Source organism: Equus przewalskii, chromosome 14, assembly GCF_037783145.1.
Source record: "Equus przewalskii isolate Varuska chromosome 14, EquPr2, whole genome shotgun sequence".
NCBI classification, from domain to species: domain Eukaryota; kingdom Metazoa; phylum Chordata; class Mammalia; order Perissodactyla; family Equidae; genus Equus; species Equus przewalskii.
Genome location: NC_091844.1, coordinates 52,930,306 through 52,949,939, shown reverse-complemented (window position 1 = coordinate 52,949,939; position 19,634 = coordinate 52,930,306). Strand labels below are relative to the sequence as shown.

Here is a 19,634-nt window from a genome sequence, read left to right as displayed (position 1 = left end):
GAACAGACGGCTTTGGCCATGAGCCCAGTCATTCAGGAGTTCTCCACGATCTGTTATTTAAATCCAACTCATTATGACTGATTTTAAGGCGGGAAGCCAAAATGAAAAGATTGACCTAATACATTTTTGGTTTTTCCATCCTGTCCTTTCTTTCCATCTCTAATTTTAACACAAGTGCTAACTCTGAGGTCAGGGTTAAATGTACAGACACCTCAACATGAGTAGTCCATTAATCCAAAACCAAGCTTTTTTCCAAAGAGTCTTGTGGCTTCAAAGGAGATGGGATGACACCATATTCTGAAGTAGATAGCAGTCAGGTTTAACTCCAAAATGCTCGTGACATTTAACTTAAAATAGCCCTTGCTGCAGCTTAAATTCCACCTCTTCCAGGCTGCAGACATCCTCAAAGGTACCATGTGCGTGTTTCAGCCCCAGCACCTGGCACAGGTCTCCTAGTCGGTGTCCAACCAATGTTTTCTGAGTGGAGCTTTTAGGTCTACAGGCCCGTGTTTCCTCTATTTGTTCTTGCATTCCATGACTGTGCCTATTCGTTAGCTTCTCAAAGCCCTTCTATGTTTGCTTGCAGTGCTTTTAAAACATCATGTATGTTTAATCCATCTGGAATTTATTTTTGTGCAGAGCGTGGCAATATGATTTTGCCCCAATCTGAAATGCCACTTTTAACATACATTAGATTCTTACTGATTTTGAATTCTCTTTATTCCACTCTTCTGTGTGTCTATTCCTATTCATCATACTGTTTAAATGATGGCAGCTTTTGAGTGTACTTTAATATCTGGTAGGACAAACTGCCTCATACCATCCAACTCAATTATTCTTTTAAGTATTGATTTGACGTTTTTTATATACTCTTCCCAATAAATTTTATTTTTAAGTTTAAATAAACAAACATACAAACAGAAACAAAGCCAACTGGCATAATGATTGGGATTTGGCAAAAGTAGATATACATAATAAGTTTGGGAGGGCTGATCTTTCTACAATACCATGTCTTCCAATGGTATACCTTAATGTATTCTGCTCTTATTTTATATTCATTAGTAAAATTTTATAATTTTTCTTCATATTGATCTTATACATTACTAGTTAGATTACTTCTAGATATTTTATAGTATGCTGTTATAGTAAATAGGAACCTTTATTCCATCATAGTATCTAACATGATTAAGGAAAACTGTGGATATTTTTAACATTTATTTTATACTCAGCCATTTTACTAAACTCTTTTATTAGATATTTATTCATCCAACCAATCAACATTTATTAAGTACCTATCACATGCTAGGTATTTTTCCATATACAGGGGATACAGCAGGACACCACACGTATGTTAGGGAATACGCTTTGCTGTAAACCTCCCGCTCCCCTCAATAGCTTAAATGAATGAAGCTTTTGTTTTTCACACATAATGTGAAGTCCAGAAAAGGCAGTTCAGGGCTGTTTTAGTGACTCCACAATGCCAACATGGATTCAGGAATTTCCTTTCTGTTTAGCAGTCACTATTCCTTGTCACTGTTTGACTTCCAGCACGTCCAGCATTCTATCTGCATTCCAAGCAGGAAGGAGGGTAAGGCAGAGGATACGAAAAGCATGATAGCTGACCTGATGCCCCCACCCTTTCTAGCTTTCCTAGAATCCCATCCCAAGACTTTTGCCTACACTCATGGCCAGAACTATATCACATGGCCATATCCATGTCCATTGGTCACATTATTGCTTCCCTCAAATCAGAATTCTTAGGAAAGGAAGAAAGGGAGAATTTGGAATAGGCACCTAGCAGGTCCTGCCATGACAAGACAAAATTCCTGCCCTTACAGAGGGAGATGTTCAAAGAATTTATAGCTGAGTGTCTTGGATTTTCAACAACTCAGTCCTTAGATCTCTTCTCTACTTTACTCTCTACTCATTCCACTGGTGACCTTATTCAGTGTCACGGCTGTAAGTACAGTTATATGCTAGTGACCCACCAGTTTACATTTCCAGCCCTGCCCTTTCCCCTGAACTTCAGACTGAAATAACCAACAGCCTACTTGGCATTTCCACTTAGATGTCTAACAAGTTATCTCAAATTTAACCTGTCCAAAATGAACTCCTTCACCAAGACTGTCCTCTCACAGCCTTCCCCATCTCGTAGATAATTTCATCCTTCCCGTTGCTTAGGCCAAAAGCCATCCTAGACTCCTGTCCAGCTCACATCTTACATGCAATACACAAGGAAATCCTGTTTCACTCTACTCTCACCTTTCAACCATATCTGGAATCTTATCACTCTCACCATTTCTGCCACTAACATTCTGGTCCAAGCCACCATTATTTTATGTCTGCATTACTGCAACAACCTCCTAAAATCATTATCCACATAGAGAATCCTGCCTACATTTTCAGTTCCTTGACTTCCTCTTCTTTAATGATCTTATCCTTGTCCCCTACCTCTGCTACTTATTCTTTGATCATTCCCTACCCTTTGTAATTACCAAAAACTGCAGCCCCAAAAGCTGTAATTTCAAAGTTAAGCATTCCACTTTTCTTTTTATTGGCACCTGCACCAACATCTGTTGCCAATCCTTTTTTCTCCTTCTTCTTCTCCCCAAAGACCTCCAGTACATAGTTGTATATTCTAGTTGTGAGTGCCTCTGGCTGTGCTATATGGGACGCTGCCTCAACATGGCCTGATGAGCGGTGCCATGTCCACACCCAGGATCCGAACCAGCGAAACGCCAGGCTGCGGAAGCAGAGCGCAGGAACTGAACCTGCGCAGGAACTTAACCCTGCCCACCTGGCCACAGGGCTGGCCCCTGAGCATTCCACTTTTGACAACCATTCTTTTCTACCCATTATATCCTCTATTATTTCCACTCTAACATTCCTCCAACTCCATTAGGACCTACAATCCATTAATCCCGTACTTTTTCACTATCCCTCACTCTCCTTTTATACTCTTACTTTTCTTCTTAGTGAGCTTAAATTCCATGGTCAATAATTTCTTTGTCTACATGCCCTCAACTTCCTTGTCTTTCTCTCTATTGTACTCACTTGGTAAACTCCCAAACCTGATTTGATCCACCTCTCCACCTGTACCTACACAGCTGATGTGGCTGAAGGAAAATATATAACCAAGCTGACTGATCCTACATTCAATTGATCACTAAGCTGAAGTGGAATATTTAACATTACCTGGAAATCATAGTCTATTTCCCTAGGATTTTTACTCTCTCATCCTTTTATTTCTTCTTCTTCTTTTTTTTTTAAGATTTTAGTTTTCCTTTTTCTCCCCCAGACCCCCTGGTACACAGTTGTGTATTTTTAGTTGTGGGTCCTTCTAGTTGTGGCATGTGGGATGCCACCTCAGCATGGCTTGATGAGCGGTGCCATGTCCGCGCCCAGGATTCGAACTGACGAAAACCCTGGGCCGCCGAAGCGGAGCGCGCGAACTTAACCACTCTGCCACCGGACCAGCCCCTCTCATCCTTTTCTAACCTTTTCCTTTCTTCTCAAACCTCCAACTCCCTTTCCCTTCGATCTTCAGTCTCATATGATGATCTTCCTTTATATTTCAGTGAGAAAAACAGAAGCAATCCAAAGAGCCCTCTATGAGCTTCCATCACCATATCTTCCTATCTACATCTGTCTCCATATATTCAGTCTTCTCTCTCAGTATGGATAAACTACTGGTATTTCTATCTTAGACCAACCACTTGTGCACTAGATTCTGTCCGATCTCATCCAATCAAGAATATCATTCCAGAAATTCTCCTGTCTCCTGTATCAAATTTTCCTGGATCATTTCTATTTGCATATATCATCATCTCTTCTGTCCTAACAAAATACAAAAACTCTCTCTGGACTCCATTTTCCCCTTGCAGCCACTATGCTATTTCTCTTCTCCCTTTATAGCCAAACCCCCTGAAAAAATTGCCTATATTCACTATCTCTAATCTAACTCTTCCCACTCTCTCTTAAACCCACTCCAATAAGGCTCTCATCCCCACATTTATCAGAAATAACTCTTGTTAAGGTCAACAAAGCATTTGTTCTAGTTAACTTCTGGTCATCTTTCACATCTCAGTCAAACCCCACTGAAACATTTTCTGACTTTTTTGACTAGGCCAATCCATCTCTTACATGCTGTCACCATTATATCGCTTATCATGGTTATAATTTTATATTTTAACGTGATTATTTGATTAATGATTCTTTTTTCCTCAATAGACTCTAAGCTCCATAAGCCCAGGGAGAATGTCTATTTTTCTGTCATAACTGTATGGTGTCTAGCACAATACCTGGCACACAGGAGGTGACCAATGATTGGGAGAATGAATGCTTTATTACCATCATCCCCATTTTAAACTTGGGAAAAGGAGGCCCAGAGAAGTAAAGATATCAGCTCAAAGGCACATTGTGGATTATTGGTAGAATAGGGACCAGGATTAGTTGAACATATTGAGCACCAAGCACCATGCTTCATTCTGGGGTTACAAGACGAATGAGACATGCCCCTCTTCTCCCAACCTTGGCCTTATAGAGCCTTGCCCATATTTGGGCTGGATAGGACAACTTAGTGCAATATCAAGTGCTCCTTGTGTCCACAAGGGCAGCTAAGCTACCAGGTCAACAGAGTGCTTCACACTGTCAACTGCTCTGGTTCCTGTATTCAAAATGCCCAGGGAGAAGGCCTCTTCCCAAAAAGCATGTGTTTGATTATGCATGGTCACAGACATTAATGAGACTTACTGGGTGATCATTTTGCAATATATATAAATGTTATATGTCAACTATACCTCAATTAAAAAAATATATTTGTTTGACATGACATCGCAGGCTTCAGAATAAGACTCTTCAGGTGCATATCACTCATCACTGATCCACAAATTTTTAACCAGGAAGAACACTGGGAGGAGTGAACAGGAAGATCAACTTATAGTTACAACATTAAGATCCATTGTCAGTTGAGGACCAGAAAGAAACAGAGAAAACGCATTTCAGAAATGAAGTTGTCAGGCAAACAGGACTTGAGTTATATGACTTTTAAGGAACTTACTGTACTAAAAAGATCTATGTACCAGTTGGAATGCTGCATATTTCAAGAACAGCAAACCATCAGGCAGAATGGTCAATAAACACAGCCCAATCTACCACTTTGTAAGGGACTACTATTACTAAGGTGATCATATGATTTATTATCCCAAATGGGGCATTTCAGGGATAAAAAGAGGCACTATGAAAAATTATGCCAGGACAAGGAGTGTTTACCAGGACTGTTCCAGGCAAACAAGCAGGTACCCTCTTTAGTAACCATCTTCCACTCATTACACGTGGAGAAAACCAGGTACTCCTTCGGTCATGCAAATGACTCCATTAGGCAAATCAAGAAGAGCAGCCAGGGGGCTGGCCCCGTGGCCGAGTGGTTAAGTTCGCGCGCTCCGCTGCAGGCGGCCCAGTGTTTCGTTGGTTCGAATCTTGGCGCGGACATGGCACTGCTCATCAGACCACGCTGAGGCAGCGTCCCACATGCCACAACTGGAAGAACCCACAACGAAGAGTACACAACTATGTACCGGGGGGCTTTGGGGAGAAAATGGAAAAAATAAAATCTTTAAAAAAAAAAAAAAAAAAAAAGAATAGCAGCCAGAATGGACAAGTCACCAGTCCAATGTGAGCTCTATTTAAAGCATTTTTACCCTGAATGGTTAGGTTTATACTTACTACCTGCACTGAATAACAGTACAGTTAAGAGTTACCAGCTTTATCTGCTTAGTTCTCTAGCCCCTACACACCTGATCTTCAATATTTAGGAAGGCCATTTCTATCCCCATTTGGAGTTTAATCCTGATGCTTAAGAAAGAACGTACTTTTCTGTGCTAAATCAAACAGAAAGTCTTTCTTCAAATTTCCAGAGGCTTCCTTCTTCCCCAAAGGCACAATTGTTTTATATGAAATACACATGAATATTTGCCACGTCTTCTGTAATCAAAATTGACTCCTAGGTCATTCACTGAATCAACATAGCAAAAACAAGATCACTAGCCACAAAACTTTATTGTAGGGATCAATACATATATCCTTCTGAGAAATATTTTGAACCATTCACTTGATGGTTATGAACACATCAGGATCTGTTTTATTGGTATATTTTTGGTTTTCTTGGTGAGGGAAAATCATAAATCAAGTCTAAAAGGCATGATTAAAAAAATCTATAAAAAAGGAGGATTAAATACTGCCAGCCCTACTGTGTCAAGAAACATCGTATAATTCAAATCAAGAAGATACTTCCATAGAAGTCCAGCAAGGCATGATGGCAAGTGGAAGCGAAATAATCTGTTATACAAAATGCAAAAAGAGTCGAAGATGAATTACAAAAAATAAAGTTTTGGTCAGAAAATTATTACTACCTAAAGCCACAGAAGGATGTCTATTAGTTGCTTTCTTTAAGGGGAAAAGAAATCAAACTGTTAGTTTTCTATTTATTCAGAAGGAAAAATAAGGTAAGTGTTTGGAAAATACTTCTGATATTAAGTGAAGTCTTCCTCAACTGCAATCTAGAATTCACAACCATCTGACATTCTTGCCAATCTGCAGAAACAAGGCCTTCAGTGGGACACTCACAACACCCGAAGGAGGTCCAGAGTAATCCTAGATCGGGGGATGTCAATGTTGAGTACTTGGACTTCCACTCTTTCTCCAGGGCCCAGTCCAAGACTCCTTCTCTTCTTTGTTTTAGAAAGTTTTGCTTCTGTTACATTTCGTATGGGAATCAACCCTGATCTCCCCACTCCTATATCCACAAAAATTCCAAACAGAGTGGCATTCTCGACTTTGCCTGTAAGGACTGTCCCAACCTGTAGGTCTTCCAAGCAGACTATGCTTCTTTTGAAATCAGGCTTATCAAAATCTACAAAAAAAAGGGAAAAAAGACAGTTAGTGTAAATAACATGGCACTGTACTTCCTAGACACAACATAAATTAGTGAATAAGTATTTATTACATATCAATTATGTGCCGAGATCAGTATTAAGCATTGACGGGGGACACAAAAGGAGCTGGGGACACAGGCCTGCCTTCAGGGAAAATGCATCTTAGTTGGAGAAACAGCATTTACACAATAGAAACAATTCAAGAAAATTTACTCAATCTCTTCTTCTCAAACTATCTCGCCAACCTGTGAACATCAGCACTATACATAAGGACTGAGAAGAGTAATGAGTCTTTTTTCCTCTTTATGAGGAGGTGATGAGAAAATATATTTGTTCGACGAATATACAAGACTAAATCACAAACACTGAGAAAGTAAGACCCTTGGAGACAGAAGATTGGGAGTTTTTTTCCAGTGCCTGAATTCTCAAACTGTTTAAACATGGTAGAAAGTACATCAACATTTGGTCAAATGTGAATGAAATTCAAATGTTCTCCTCTCACTACCCTTCACAAATTTGGAACTGAGGAATCAATTCCTATTCATTTTAAATATATTTATTCAGTGAAAATTTACGGATTCTTGATTATCTATGGCTCAGAAACCCAGATCAGCTAGTACCTAACCTTCTTTCTCCTCTTTCAATTCAATTCATCAAGCATTTATTAACTCCTATTATCTCCTGGCCAGGCACTCTGCTGGGTGCTTGAGACACAAAGATGAGAATGCACAGATCTCTGCTCTCAAGTTCCTTACAGCCCTCTTTTCTTGCGCACCCCAATGTAGACTTCTCTGTTCATTAATGCTATCCCTCAAAAGGTGGGCATAAAGCATGCCAAGGAATCATTATGGCTCTAGTTAAAAAAAACAAAAACAGGGGCTGGCCCCGTGGCCGAGTGGTTAAGTTCGCGCGCTCCGCTGCAGGCGGCCCAGTGTTTCGTTGGTTCGAATCCTGGGCGCGGACATGGCAATGCTCATCAGACCACGCTGAGGCAGCGTCCCACATGCCACAACTAGAAGGACCCACAACGAAATATACAACTATGTACCGGGGGGCTTTGGGGAGAAAAAGGAGAAAAATAAAATCTTTAAAAAAAAACAAAAACAAAAACAAAAACAACAACAAAGGTTTTATGGGGGAGAAGGTTAGAACTAACAGTTTAAACGGGACTTTTGGATTATCTATGATTCCTTTTATCCATGCTCTTCTTGGCCCCCTTTCCTAGGATTACTGAATGTTGATTCTAATAACAAAGAACACATTCTGTGCTTGGATCTCCTTTTACTAAGACCTCATTTTCCCCTCCACCCATTCCAGTTCCTTTTCCTCCACAGCTGTTGGCTTTATCCTGATTACTTGTTAAGGCTATCCTTTACATTTGTATTAACAACTGGTCACCTCTTTGTTCCCCTCCTCCAGTCCAACCATATTGAAATCACGATTTTTTTAAAAAAATTCAGCTTTTTCCTGTAAAACAAAAAAAATCCTCTTCAAACCTCAAATCTCATATTCCTCATAAAAAAGGAATATGCTAAAACTGGCATTGATTCTGTAGAATTTCATGTAACGCTGAAGCAGTCAATTCTAAAAGTAAGAAACCTGCTGTAATATAAAATTACTCTGGGAAGGACTGTGTCAAAGCAAAGTGAAACGAAGGCATTGATCAGGGTGAGAGGTAGGATGGTCTCTGAGGCCCCATAGGCATTGTTTTTATGCTTGGAAACTCTTTTTTTTCCCTTTTTCTTGCAGAGGTGCAGCTGCTACAGACTCCCCAAGGGTTCCTGATCAGCTGCTTAGTTTAATTTTGCATGGAAAATCAGAGTCAGGAACTACTTAACATGGTCCTCAAGACAGCCTGGGCCACTGAGAAATCAGAAAATCCTCCATGGACCATGCAAACTTTAACACTTTGATAGCCAAGGGCCTGTTGCCAGGCTGTTTCTGGTGAACCCAATTATAGAAACTAACTAGCAACCAGAGTGTTAATAAATAGAATTGATTATATCATTGAGCAAACAGAAGACAGGATAAGTAAGAGGAAAGAATGAGGCATCAAGAAAGGAAATACTTTTGAGAAAATGGAGAAAAGAAAAGAGATGTAACATAAATACTGTAATGCAGAACCTCCAAAATACTATCTGCCCCTTCAAAATTATGACTGTCTGCCTTCCCCGGGGGATGTTTTCATTACTAAAATGAAAGTTCTCAGACATCTTGGAAATTGTGACTTATGTTAGGGCAAAGGTCAGTTCCAAAGTATTTAAAGAGACTTATTTGAAATTTTGCTTATATAGAGAAATTTTACTTATCTAGAGCCCCGGTGCATGTGTTTCTGCCCAACAAGGAGCATCATTAGATGAGGACCTCTACTTAGCTGTTGGTTGTTTAACTGAACCATCTAATTTGAGCGTTGATCTTTTGCTCTGAGTCTACACTGTAACCAGGATAATGGAGCAATCAACACCATGACAGAAAAACAAAGATGGATACGAAAATCCAGGACAGGACACCTGTAGCTAGAGCATATTTGCTAACCCTTTAATGTGGTGGTTCTAGGCAGACTACCCTTAAATCCCACCCTGCATGAGAACCACCACCCTACTTGGCATTCCTGCTCAGCAACACTCATGGGATTCATGTGAAAGGACACCACGCTTCCAGATGGAGAGGAAACAGCCACTTTGGAAGGACCACCCGAAGGCTTCTACTCCTCCACTTTTAGCATAGGTCTTACTGGGTGTTTTATTTTATTTTTCTCTGACTTTTTTTTTTTTAATTTCAAACCAACAGACAAGTTGAGGGGATAGTATAACAAGCTTCCTGGTTATGTTTTTAAATTCTCTTAAACCTTTTCAAAGAAGCATGTCTAACCACCTCCACACAACCTAATGTAGAATGAAAGGAGCCAAGCCCTAAATATGGTATCATAAAACTGGTTATGAGACAAATGTGCAGATTCATTTAAATCTCAGGGCTTCCTATTCAAATTTCCTTGGGAAGTAGGTTATTTGATACCTTAATTCTTTCTCACCAGGTCACTGCTCTCAACCACTATGGCTGTTACACTTCCCTTACTACCTACCTGTGTTGAAAGCTGAGAGCACTTTTAATTAGAAGGAAAATCAACAGAGATAGCATCTTATTTGTGCAGTGTGTTCACTGACACAGATTCCAGGAACTTGGAAGGCTGTAATTTAGAAAGAAGATTCACTTTTTGGTTTGTGAACTGAATGCTTTACCTTGGACTTCTGGCTCCTATGAGATAAAAACAGCTTACAGAAGGATCATGAAAAATGTGTCCCTCCATGCACACAGCAGTACATGCATGAAGCATCTAGTCTAGTGTAAGGGAAAATAAGCAAGGGATGCAGAGTCTGGAGACCTGGCTTCTAGCTTTGGCTCTGGATACTACCTGCAATGACTTTGAAGGAAAGTCACTACAGTTTTCTTGTGTATAGAATGGGAGAATAATATCTGTTTTGCCTATGGCATAGGATTGCTGCCATAGGAGATAATGTGGGCTATGCAAATAAAAGTTACTGTTATTCACGTTCAATTGTTTACCTGTTCGAAAGTCAAAGCTTTCAGGCTGATTGAGACCATCTATGATGACTTGTAACGTGTGAACAGTTGTTCGCAATCTTTCTGCAATTTTCTCTATTCCTTCCTTTTCAAGGAATGAATTTATTTTTTGTTGCATTTCAGGCTTTCCAATGTCACACAGTGTCCCTCCAATGAATGATAAAAACCTGTAGGGGGAAGAAAAAAGCCCAACTCTTACTAACAATATTACTTATTTTCCAATCTCCTTATACAGGTCACCTAAAATTCATTCATTTCAGATCCATGTATCAACCCATCAATCCATTTTTATTGAAAATCTACTGTGTCCCCCATGCTGTAATAGGTTATCTGTCCTGGAAAAAAAAAGGAGCGGATGGATTTAGGTTCTTGCACTATTTTCCAACAAAGCACCTGCTTAGAATCAGCATTAGAAATGCTTTACAGTGTAATGTTGATTAGAGTTTAGTGTCATATAAATTTTCCAAATAAGGATACCTATATTTATCTCATGTTTTCTAAAATTTCAGTTAGGAAAACTTATTTGAATTTAAATTCGCTAATAGGCAAACAATGTATTGATGATATCAAAATCCAGCAAAACATTGAACAAGCATTGCCAGCTTTTGACAAATGAATGACTCTATTCATGTACTATATCATTGCTTTTTACTTTTGTGTACCCATGATGACAGTGTTATCTGTGCCGCATACTATCAGCCTCATAATTCTCAAATTCCATCAATAGTCAAGCCTCACATGAACTAAATTATATCAAGTATATTTAGTATTCAGAGTCAGCAGAAAAAAATATGGGAGGGAATATCAAAAAGAAAAAGTCATTTCTTCCAAAATAGAAGACTTCAATTATATAATCTTAAGATGAGTATTATCTTTATGTACTTTATACATTATATAGCTGCAGTATTTACAAAATAAAAACATCTCCTCTCAATTTTCCTTTGTTTTATCATTTCCCTTGCTTGCACAGCTGCCTCTCAATTACTTAGCTTTGGAGTCCAGTAATAAGTTAATTAAGAAAAAAAATTAAAGCATTAAGATGCATTTCCCTTTAATTTCATTAGTATATTGGGCTGTGGCTTACTTTCTTGACATTCCTTGGCTGGGTATTTTTCTACATCATTAAGTTCCATTTTCTATGATTAATGGCACTTTAAAAATGTCAACACAGTAATCAGACAGCTAGTGATACTAATGCCCTCAAATCCTTTCCTCTAAGGATGTCTCTGGAATACAAGAAGGGAAAAAGCAAACTGTTGGACGCTTGTCTATAATCAGAATTGGGATGCATCCCATTTGGCAGGTTGCTGCATCATCATGAAAAGAATGCTTGTGATATCCATTTTTTTTTTTTTTTTTTTTTTTGCATTGTTGTGTTCAACCAGAAAAGGCTTCTTCAGTGATAATCCAGTGCTGACGATATGGTATCCGGGGAAGAAAGTTTTCTTCTCTCTCATTTAACTAGGATGTCTCTTTGGGTGTAAAAGTACAACCCTCCTACTTTTCCACCGCCATATTTTCAGTCAAAAACAGATTCTCCAAAATCCAATTAATTCTCTTGAGAGCTTATTTTGGTTAATGGTCTAATGAAAGACCAAGGAGTTGGTGCTTGGTCTCCCACTTTGGGAATGCACTTCCATCCAAACTGGTGGCCAGTGAGATACACTGTTAAGTCTGTGTGTCTGTGGCTTCCCCAGCCCCGTGGAGGCAGCTGGTATCTGTTAGTGCTGATGGATGGGCAGTAGCACGTAAAGGCCCTGGTGACAGGGAACAGCTGCTGGAGCTCTGACTGACGGGGCAGATGACACATGCCCACAGCCAACTTCCTTACACAATTTTCTAAATAATGCATGTCCTGCTGAGTAGGCTTCCCTGGTATTCACCGTCATGGCTCGATTGGTCTGCAACTGACTATTCAGCACAATATCTTTCAAATTCCCAAGATTCTGGCTTACAATCAAGTGGTAAAACACCAAAAAAGTGTATTCATAGGCTATAACCTTGAATAGTATTTTATAATTAATAAAAGTAACCAGCGGGCAGAAACTTCCCAAAGCGCTGTACAAGTTTTGGCCTCAGTAACAAAAACACTGGCTCGGGAGGCCACTTGGAGTCTTAAGGTTGTGTGTGTAACTAACTGCTACCAAAGTCACTTCCATATAAAGAATTCTGTTTATAGTGGTTGCAGATGTAAGAAGAAAATTGGTCTGTTTAACCTGGGGTGCATATTTCATATATCGTTTTCACACATAAGCCTGAGGGCACTGGTAACTGAAATCAATAAAAAAGGACCAAATTGTTCTCCTAGCTAATGCTTCATATTGATCAACTCTATTTTTAAATGACTACAGAACAAAGTCAAATGCTTCTTTATTTTGAAAACTTCCCTAAAGTTACAACAGGCTTACAGAAAAAGGAAAATAGCAAACAGAAGGGGACTATAAAATGAACCGGGAACAGCATTCAGACTGACCTCTCCCTTATTGGATTCAAATATATTCAACTACAAATGATAGGAAACAATATTTTACCCTCAGTAGCGACTCAATAAACGTGTTCCTTAAACATCTTAAGAAATATTTATCCTACGTATTCTGAATTTTCACTTGAGTGTGATAAGTAATATCTAATATAAAGTTTCACTTTAGAATTGAGTATAAGTAATACTCAATACAAAGTACTTTCTGGCTCAAAAGTACCATACAAAAATATACATTATGAAACTTGGAACACAGAATGTGAGTGAACACGTATTAATAAATATGTGTCAGGTGTTATGCCAGTGCTTGACAGATGTTCTCATTTAATCCTGACAATAATTCTAAAAGGCAGGTATCATGTCATATAGAAAGGGAAAGGTGAGGGTCAGAGAGGTTGAATAACTTGCCCAAAGGCCACACAGCTATTCTCACTAAATGGAGTTTTGTGCCATACGCATCTGTGTGTATCTGTTTATAACTGCAGTTACGTAAAAATTAAAATGCTATATTTGGTTAAGATATAAAACACAATACTTTTGGTAACATTTCACTGACACAATTTAATGGCAGATTAAACATTAGACAGTTAACTCTGATAAATCCCACAAATAAATTATTAACTATACACCTTTGAATAGACAATTCTCTCAAAAGTCAATGAGTTGTTAGAGTCATAGTTTCATTTTCTCCACTGTCTCTGCGAGGCTTTTTCGGTTTGCGAGGGACTGCTGTCTGAGCTGCTGTTTTTATTTAATATGTAATTTCATCCATCTTACTTAAAGTAAGAAAGTAGCGTAAATGCAACAAATAAGCACATCATGTTCTTTTAGCACACATCTGCACAAAGTTAAAATACAGACCTTGCAGTGCAGATAATGCGTGTTTTTCAAACAGTATGCTATATAACCTAAAATCACTGGTATTCTCAACAGAAACTTAGTACAAGTGCCAGGTTTTTCCCCTCAAAGAATAAGAAAAGTCTTTGTAAGATTTTTCTTGAAAAATAAAAAATTCTCCAGATTCTTAAGACCTCAGATACAGCCATTCTGTTTTATGTAATCATTTCCAGCATTGAGGAAAAAATTTAGGAGCCCAGGACTTGGTTCATTACATTAAAGCAACATGATACGCCACGGAGCACAGAAGAACCACGGTGATGCAACTCCATCACTTGAAAAACAACTTCATATTAGTGTGCACTTTGTGGGCCAAACACGGAATTTATAACTCGAAAAGAACACATTGCCAGGGCCACGTCCTTCTAGTTGTCTATCCAGTCTCGACGCTTTTAAAAGGGACTTTCGATACTCTGGTTTCTCTTCAGAGCATATAAATCTTTCGCCTTTTATTAAAAGAGACTTTCGTATTTGTTTATTTTTATCCATTAGTTTTACTCAGTTGTAAAGTAATTACACCAATAAAACAAGAAATGCAAGAACACGGTCATTTTAGAAATAACAGGTACAGATGAAGCAGGTCATATTTTGTGATATAGGTAAACATCCAATGATTTAAAAAGAGAGCTTACACTCTGAGAGAAAATCTGGCCTTCTTAACTGTGATTGTAGATTAAGCAGTGGGACACAAAGGAAACTTCAGTCATAATCTGTTACACTAAAACCCACAGATACTATATGTATTTTTAAATGTGCTGCACTTAATATTAAAGATTGAATATAAATCCCAACATGGCAAAGGAGAAAAACTTGCTAGTCCTTTTCCACTATCTCTGGGAGCTGAATTTACACAGGTGAGCATGTGGCAGTGCACATGGAGTTTAGCTTAGACAAAGCATGCCGGCTTTCCCACGTTTGCTGTTTCAGCAGTCAAATGAAAGGCGCAGCAATGCGAACTGCACTTCAATCATCATCAAAGAATCTTTTCAAATGTGTAAGCTCTTTGCTAAACTGAGACAGTGAACTAGGCCAGAATCCTTAAAAATCTTTGCTGGCGCAAAAGCCACAAGCAACGGTAAAGTCAAGTAGAGAGCATTTACAGAGAGGCCCACCGAACAACCTAGTGTACTGTAGAAGCTAGGAGATGTCTAGTGAAGATAATATTTAAATAGCTTTTCTTAGCATATGATCAGCCACAGAAAGTTACAGCAAGTAATTTTTCACAAGAAGGTACAGCTGACTGGCTTTTGAGAACTTACATACTGCGCATAAACTTAAAAAAAAATGTAACCCTTTCAGAAAGGGTAATGGGGTTGTTCTGAAAGCCCTCACAAACTGTGATCTGAGAATATAGTTTTCAGTGGCATGCAGCTATCTGGGAGGCAGCGGGGGCATTTTCAGCATCATTGGCTTGGTACCATTTGGAGTGTCTTTGGAGTACCTTCTGCATCTAAATACACTCCTGCATCTATGAGTGGCAGAAAAAACAAGAACTGAGAAACAGAAGCTGTCACAGATTAAGGAATGCAGTTTGTCTTCCAAAAGACTTGGTTTATAAGCATTAGACTGTTACCTGCTGCTAACTCCTGAAGAACTTACTAAATGTTTCCTTCTTTTTCAAAGGTCTATTAGACATGCATAGAAACTGGATACTCAATGCATGTTGCATTAACTGTATGGAGGAGAACGTATCTTTAGAAAGCTGTTTTATTTTAGCAATTTAGTACAGGGAACTAACTTTGTAAAAAAAAAAAAAAAAGCCAGTTAAAATGTGCTTACACAGAAATCCTCTAAAAATTTAAGATTTAGGATGATTTTCTCTTTAGAAATAGTTGAAGACATTGCCAAAATGTCTAAGATCAAACAAAACATCTAAGATCAGTGCCATAAGGAATAAGTAGCATTGATTTTTAAGTAGCTTTTCCAATTTCAGAACCACTTGCTAAGTATGATATACTTTGTGATTATAATATAATTAAAACTATATTTTAGAAAACCTAAATGTATATACATACACCTCCAAATGAGTACGAGTATATAAAATCGGAAGGTATCATGTCTTGGAATGTTGTGATTATTGCTCTAAAGATTTCTAAAATCCTGTTTTAGGAATTACCTTAGGAATAAATTTACAAGTGACAAAGCAAAGGCAGTTTTTTTACACTTTTAAAAACAACAACAAACCTGCTCCTCAATAAAAAGAAGCAGAAAAAAAACCCAACAACCAAATATTACCCAGCTTGATCATCTTCTTTCCATTGAGTTGGGTTGTTTTAAACACACACACACACACGACACACAGTCAAATGATAAAGATTTGCTAAAATCAAGGCTCTTCAAAGGAATGTGACAAAATGCTGAAGCCAATTAAAAGTAATTTAGGAAAGTATATTCATTTCTTCACTAAGTATTTATTTATTATGGAAGATGACTGAAAGATAACAGAGCCTTTGCTGTGAATGAGCTTACATTCTAATTCTAAGTAACAGCAGTATATTGGAATAAATAATCTTTCACTTAGATCAGCTTTTTTAGAGGTAAGCTCTTTGTTTTTTTTTTTTGGTGAGGAAGATTGGCCCTGAGATAACATCTGTGCCAATCTTCCTCTATTTTGTATGTGGGACGCCACCACAGCATGGCTTGACGAGCAGTGTGCAGGTCTGCACCAGGATCCGAACCCATGAACCCTGGGGCTGTTAAAGCGGAGTGTGTAAACTTAACCACTACACCACTGGGCTGCCCCATAGAGGTAAGATTTTACATGTAGATAAATATAGATACTTTGAAAGTGCTCAACAGAGATGATTTCATTTAATTCTCTCAAAAATTTATTGTGGATATAGATTTTCAGATAAGGGAATAAAAACTCAGATAGATTAAGTGACTTGCCCAAAGTCACACAGCTGGGACCAAAAGGTTGCAGCTAAGGTAAAGTGGTCATCTATCACCTCTTCATCAGCACTCCTTACCCCTTTACTTTGGGGGATTTTCAACGCAGACAGAAGATTTAGATCTCAGATAAAATTTGGCACCCAGGACCACTGCCTGGGAGCAATTTATTATTATTTTTTAAACCAAATTCAAAAGAAAAAGTTTGGCTCTTTTTGAGTTACTGAATAAGAGTTGGACAAAATTAAGTTAGTGGTTTCAAAGGCTGCAGACTCTCTACAGCTCAAAAACACTGTGTTTAGAATTCATATAATTTAATTTACTGGCTGTAAAGCCATAACGTGGATTAGTGCCTGCGAATATTTGAAAGAGGAGGGCAAATAAAGAAGTGGTGCTCAAAAACACACAGGCTTGTGATGGCGAAGCTGAAATTAAATAGCTCCGGCACTACTAGAGGATAGAGCCCGTGTATTAGGGTGAAGGGCTTTCTTCCTTGGGAAGCAAGTTTTTAGTATGAATTCCATCCCGTCAAGGAATCCTTCTTTCAAGAAATTTGAAAATGCTTAACGTCTGCCATTTCCATAAATCCTCTGGTTGTCCTCTGAATGGGCAGAGCCACTTTTATTTCATTTAAAGAGTGGGCGATTGAGGTCAAAGTAATTTGCTTATGGTCACACAGAGAATCAGAAGACAGGCTAAGATTAAAATCCATAGCTAGACTGGGGACAGGAAGGGAAGGAGGGAGATAATGGGAGACTAAATCAATACCCTACTGAGTTTCAGGCTCCAGACTGAGTGATCTAAACTTGGAGAAGAGAAGGAGAAGGGCAAATACTCTGGAGATGGAAGAGACTGAAGCAAGCACAACTTTAGGGTTGGCTGGCAACTCTCTCTCACTCCTCTACTGGGTACTAACAGTCTGCTGCAGGTATGTATGGGAGAAACCAGTGTTTTCTCCAGTTCTAAGATCCTGTGTTAATTTTAAATAACAATGTTAAATGCCCCAAATTATATCTGGATCACATGGTAAAATAATTTAATATTTTCCTGGGAGACCAACAATTGTAAACCACCCTCCCTTTTTCTTTTACAGGTCAGCTTGGCAGTCCTTTTCAGTCACAACTAAAGTAACAGCAATAATAAGGATAGCAACAATAGCTCACTCTGTCCCGGGTGCTAAGAACTCATGTCACTGCATGAAATAGGTACTATCTCTACCCTCATTTAACAGACAAGGAATCTGGGGGACTGGCAGGTTCAATTACTTCCCCAGATCAGACAGGCATGATTTGAACCCAGGCAGTCCGGCACTGTACTGCGTCTGGATTGAGCTAGGGGAAAGTTAGGTCTCAGATTCTTCAACTTCCTAGTTCCCTGTACCAGCCTTGCCCAAAATTCTGTGTGGAGGGTGTGTTGGAATGTTGTGTAAGACATTAGATACAATAATCAATTCCAAAGAACCCCATAGCCTGATTATCTGATTCTCAAGTGGGTACATTCTCTTTCATCATTTTTCTCTTTTGTGAAGGCACTTTTGAAAATATGATAAGTGTTACTTCCTGGGAATTATAGTAAGATGTTTGGGGTTTTAACTAACAAGGAAAAAAAAAAAGAAAGAAAAACAAAAAATACTTTTAGTAATCTGTCCATTTATCATCTTTTTATTTTCTTTTATGATGCTATGTCTCTTTATGAAAAGGCAATCTAATACTGTCTCATCACAGCTCCACAGAAGAAGTTAATGTGGGGTAACTAATTGATACACATCCTAAGACTTCACTTATCAAAAGCCAGCAATGATTCTGCCTTAATTTTCATGTCTGAATGCTGCCAACTCTTGTGAGGCAAGTCCAGAAAAATTTAAGATGTTTCAAATTTGCAAATAATTTCTTAGGTCTGTTTATCTAATCTTCATTTATTTTATAGCATTTGTAGTTGGGTTTCTTTTCAGGCAAGTTTCCCACAAAGCAACATGTTTTTATCATTGCAGAAGTCAGTTGGCATGCGAATGCAGAGTAAAGCTGCAGTGAATTTTGGATGTGGGGAGGGGTGCTAGACGTACTCGGTAGGCTAAGGGACTCACCCTCAGAGAAATCACAACTCACCACAAGTCACGGGGCTTCTGGTTGCTCACATTCAAAACCGTGAATATCAAATCTGTGAATGTCATTGCTCTACTGCTGCCATTTTTTTTTAAACAAAAACAATCTAAACTCCCTGCATTGCAGCTGCTTATTAGCTAGAAGACTTCTTTCCTTACCGGTCAGAAAAAAGGGGATGGGTTGAGAAGAATGTGATAAAAAAAACCTGAAAGTAATTCTGAAAGAAGAGTTCAGAGACACCAAATCCTTGAGTAGGAATGGGAAAGAAACAGAGACTGAGATGTGCTCACTCATTAACGGTCTTCAGTTGGGCCACTAGTCACTGTCTGGCTTGACTTAGCTTCACAGCAGAGAGCAAGGCAGAACCTCTCAAGGGCCTCTCAGGCTCTAGCTCCATGACTGCTTAGCCCACGCGCATCAGCTGGGATCCATTTATTCATTTATCTCATCACAGAATCCTTGTGTATCTGTTGGGTTAATTCTACCTTTGTTTTTTTCCCCAACTTTATTGAGATATAATTGACATGTAACATTGTATAAATTTGAGGTATACAATGTGTTGATTTGATACACTTATATTATTGCAAAATGCCTATCACCACTGCATTAGCTAACACCTCCATCAGGTCACATAATTACCATTTCTTTCTTGTGGTGAGACATCTAAGATCTACCCACTTACCAACTTTCGAGTAAATAATACAGTATTATTAGCTATGATCACCATGCTGTGCATCGCATCCCCAGAACTGA

The 19,634-nt window shown here is 38.6% G+C and overlaps 1 protein-coding gene across 2 annotated transcripts in view; it reads right to left on the bottom strand.

The window, feature by feature from the left end:
- Nucleotides 1–6,038: 6,038 nt before the first annotated feature.
- SRBD1 (S1 RNA binding domain 1) overlaps nt 6,039–19,634 on the bottom strand; it is a 206,418-nt gene continuing 192,822 nt past the window's right edge. For both annotated transcript variants that reach the window (XM_008518029.2, XM_008518030.2), the window contains exons 20-21: nt 10,497–10,681; nt 6,039–6,910 (exon numbers count right to left, since the gene is read on the bottom strand). In XM_008518029.2, the coding sequence (XP_008516251.1) occupies nt 6,621–6,910; nt 10,497–10,681 (475 nt within the window). In that variant the 3' untranslated portion in view covers nt 6,039–6,620. The remainder of the gene's footprint in view (nt 6,911–10,496; nt 10,682–19,634) is intronic.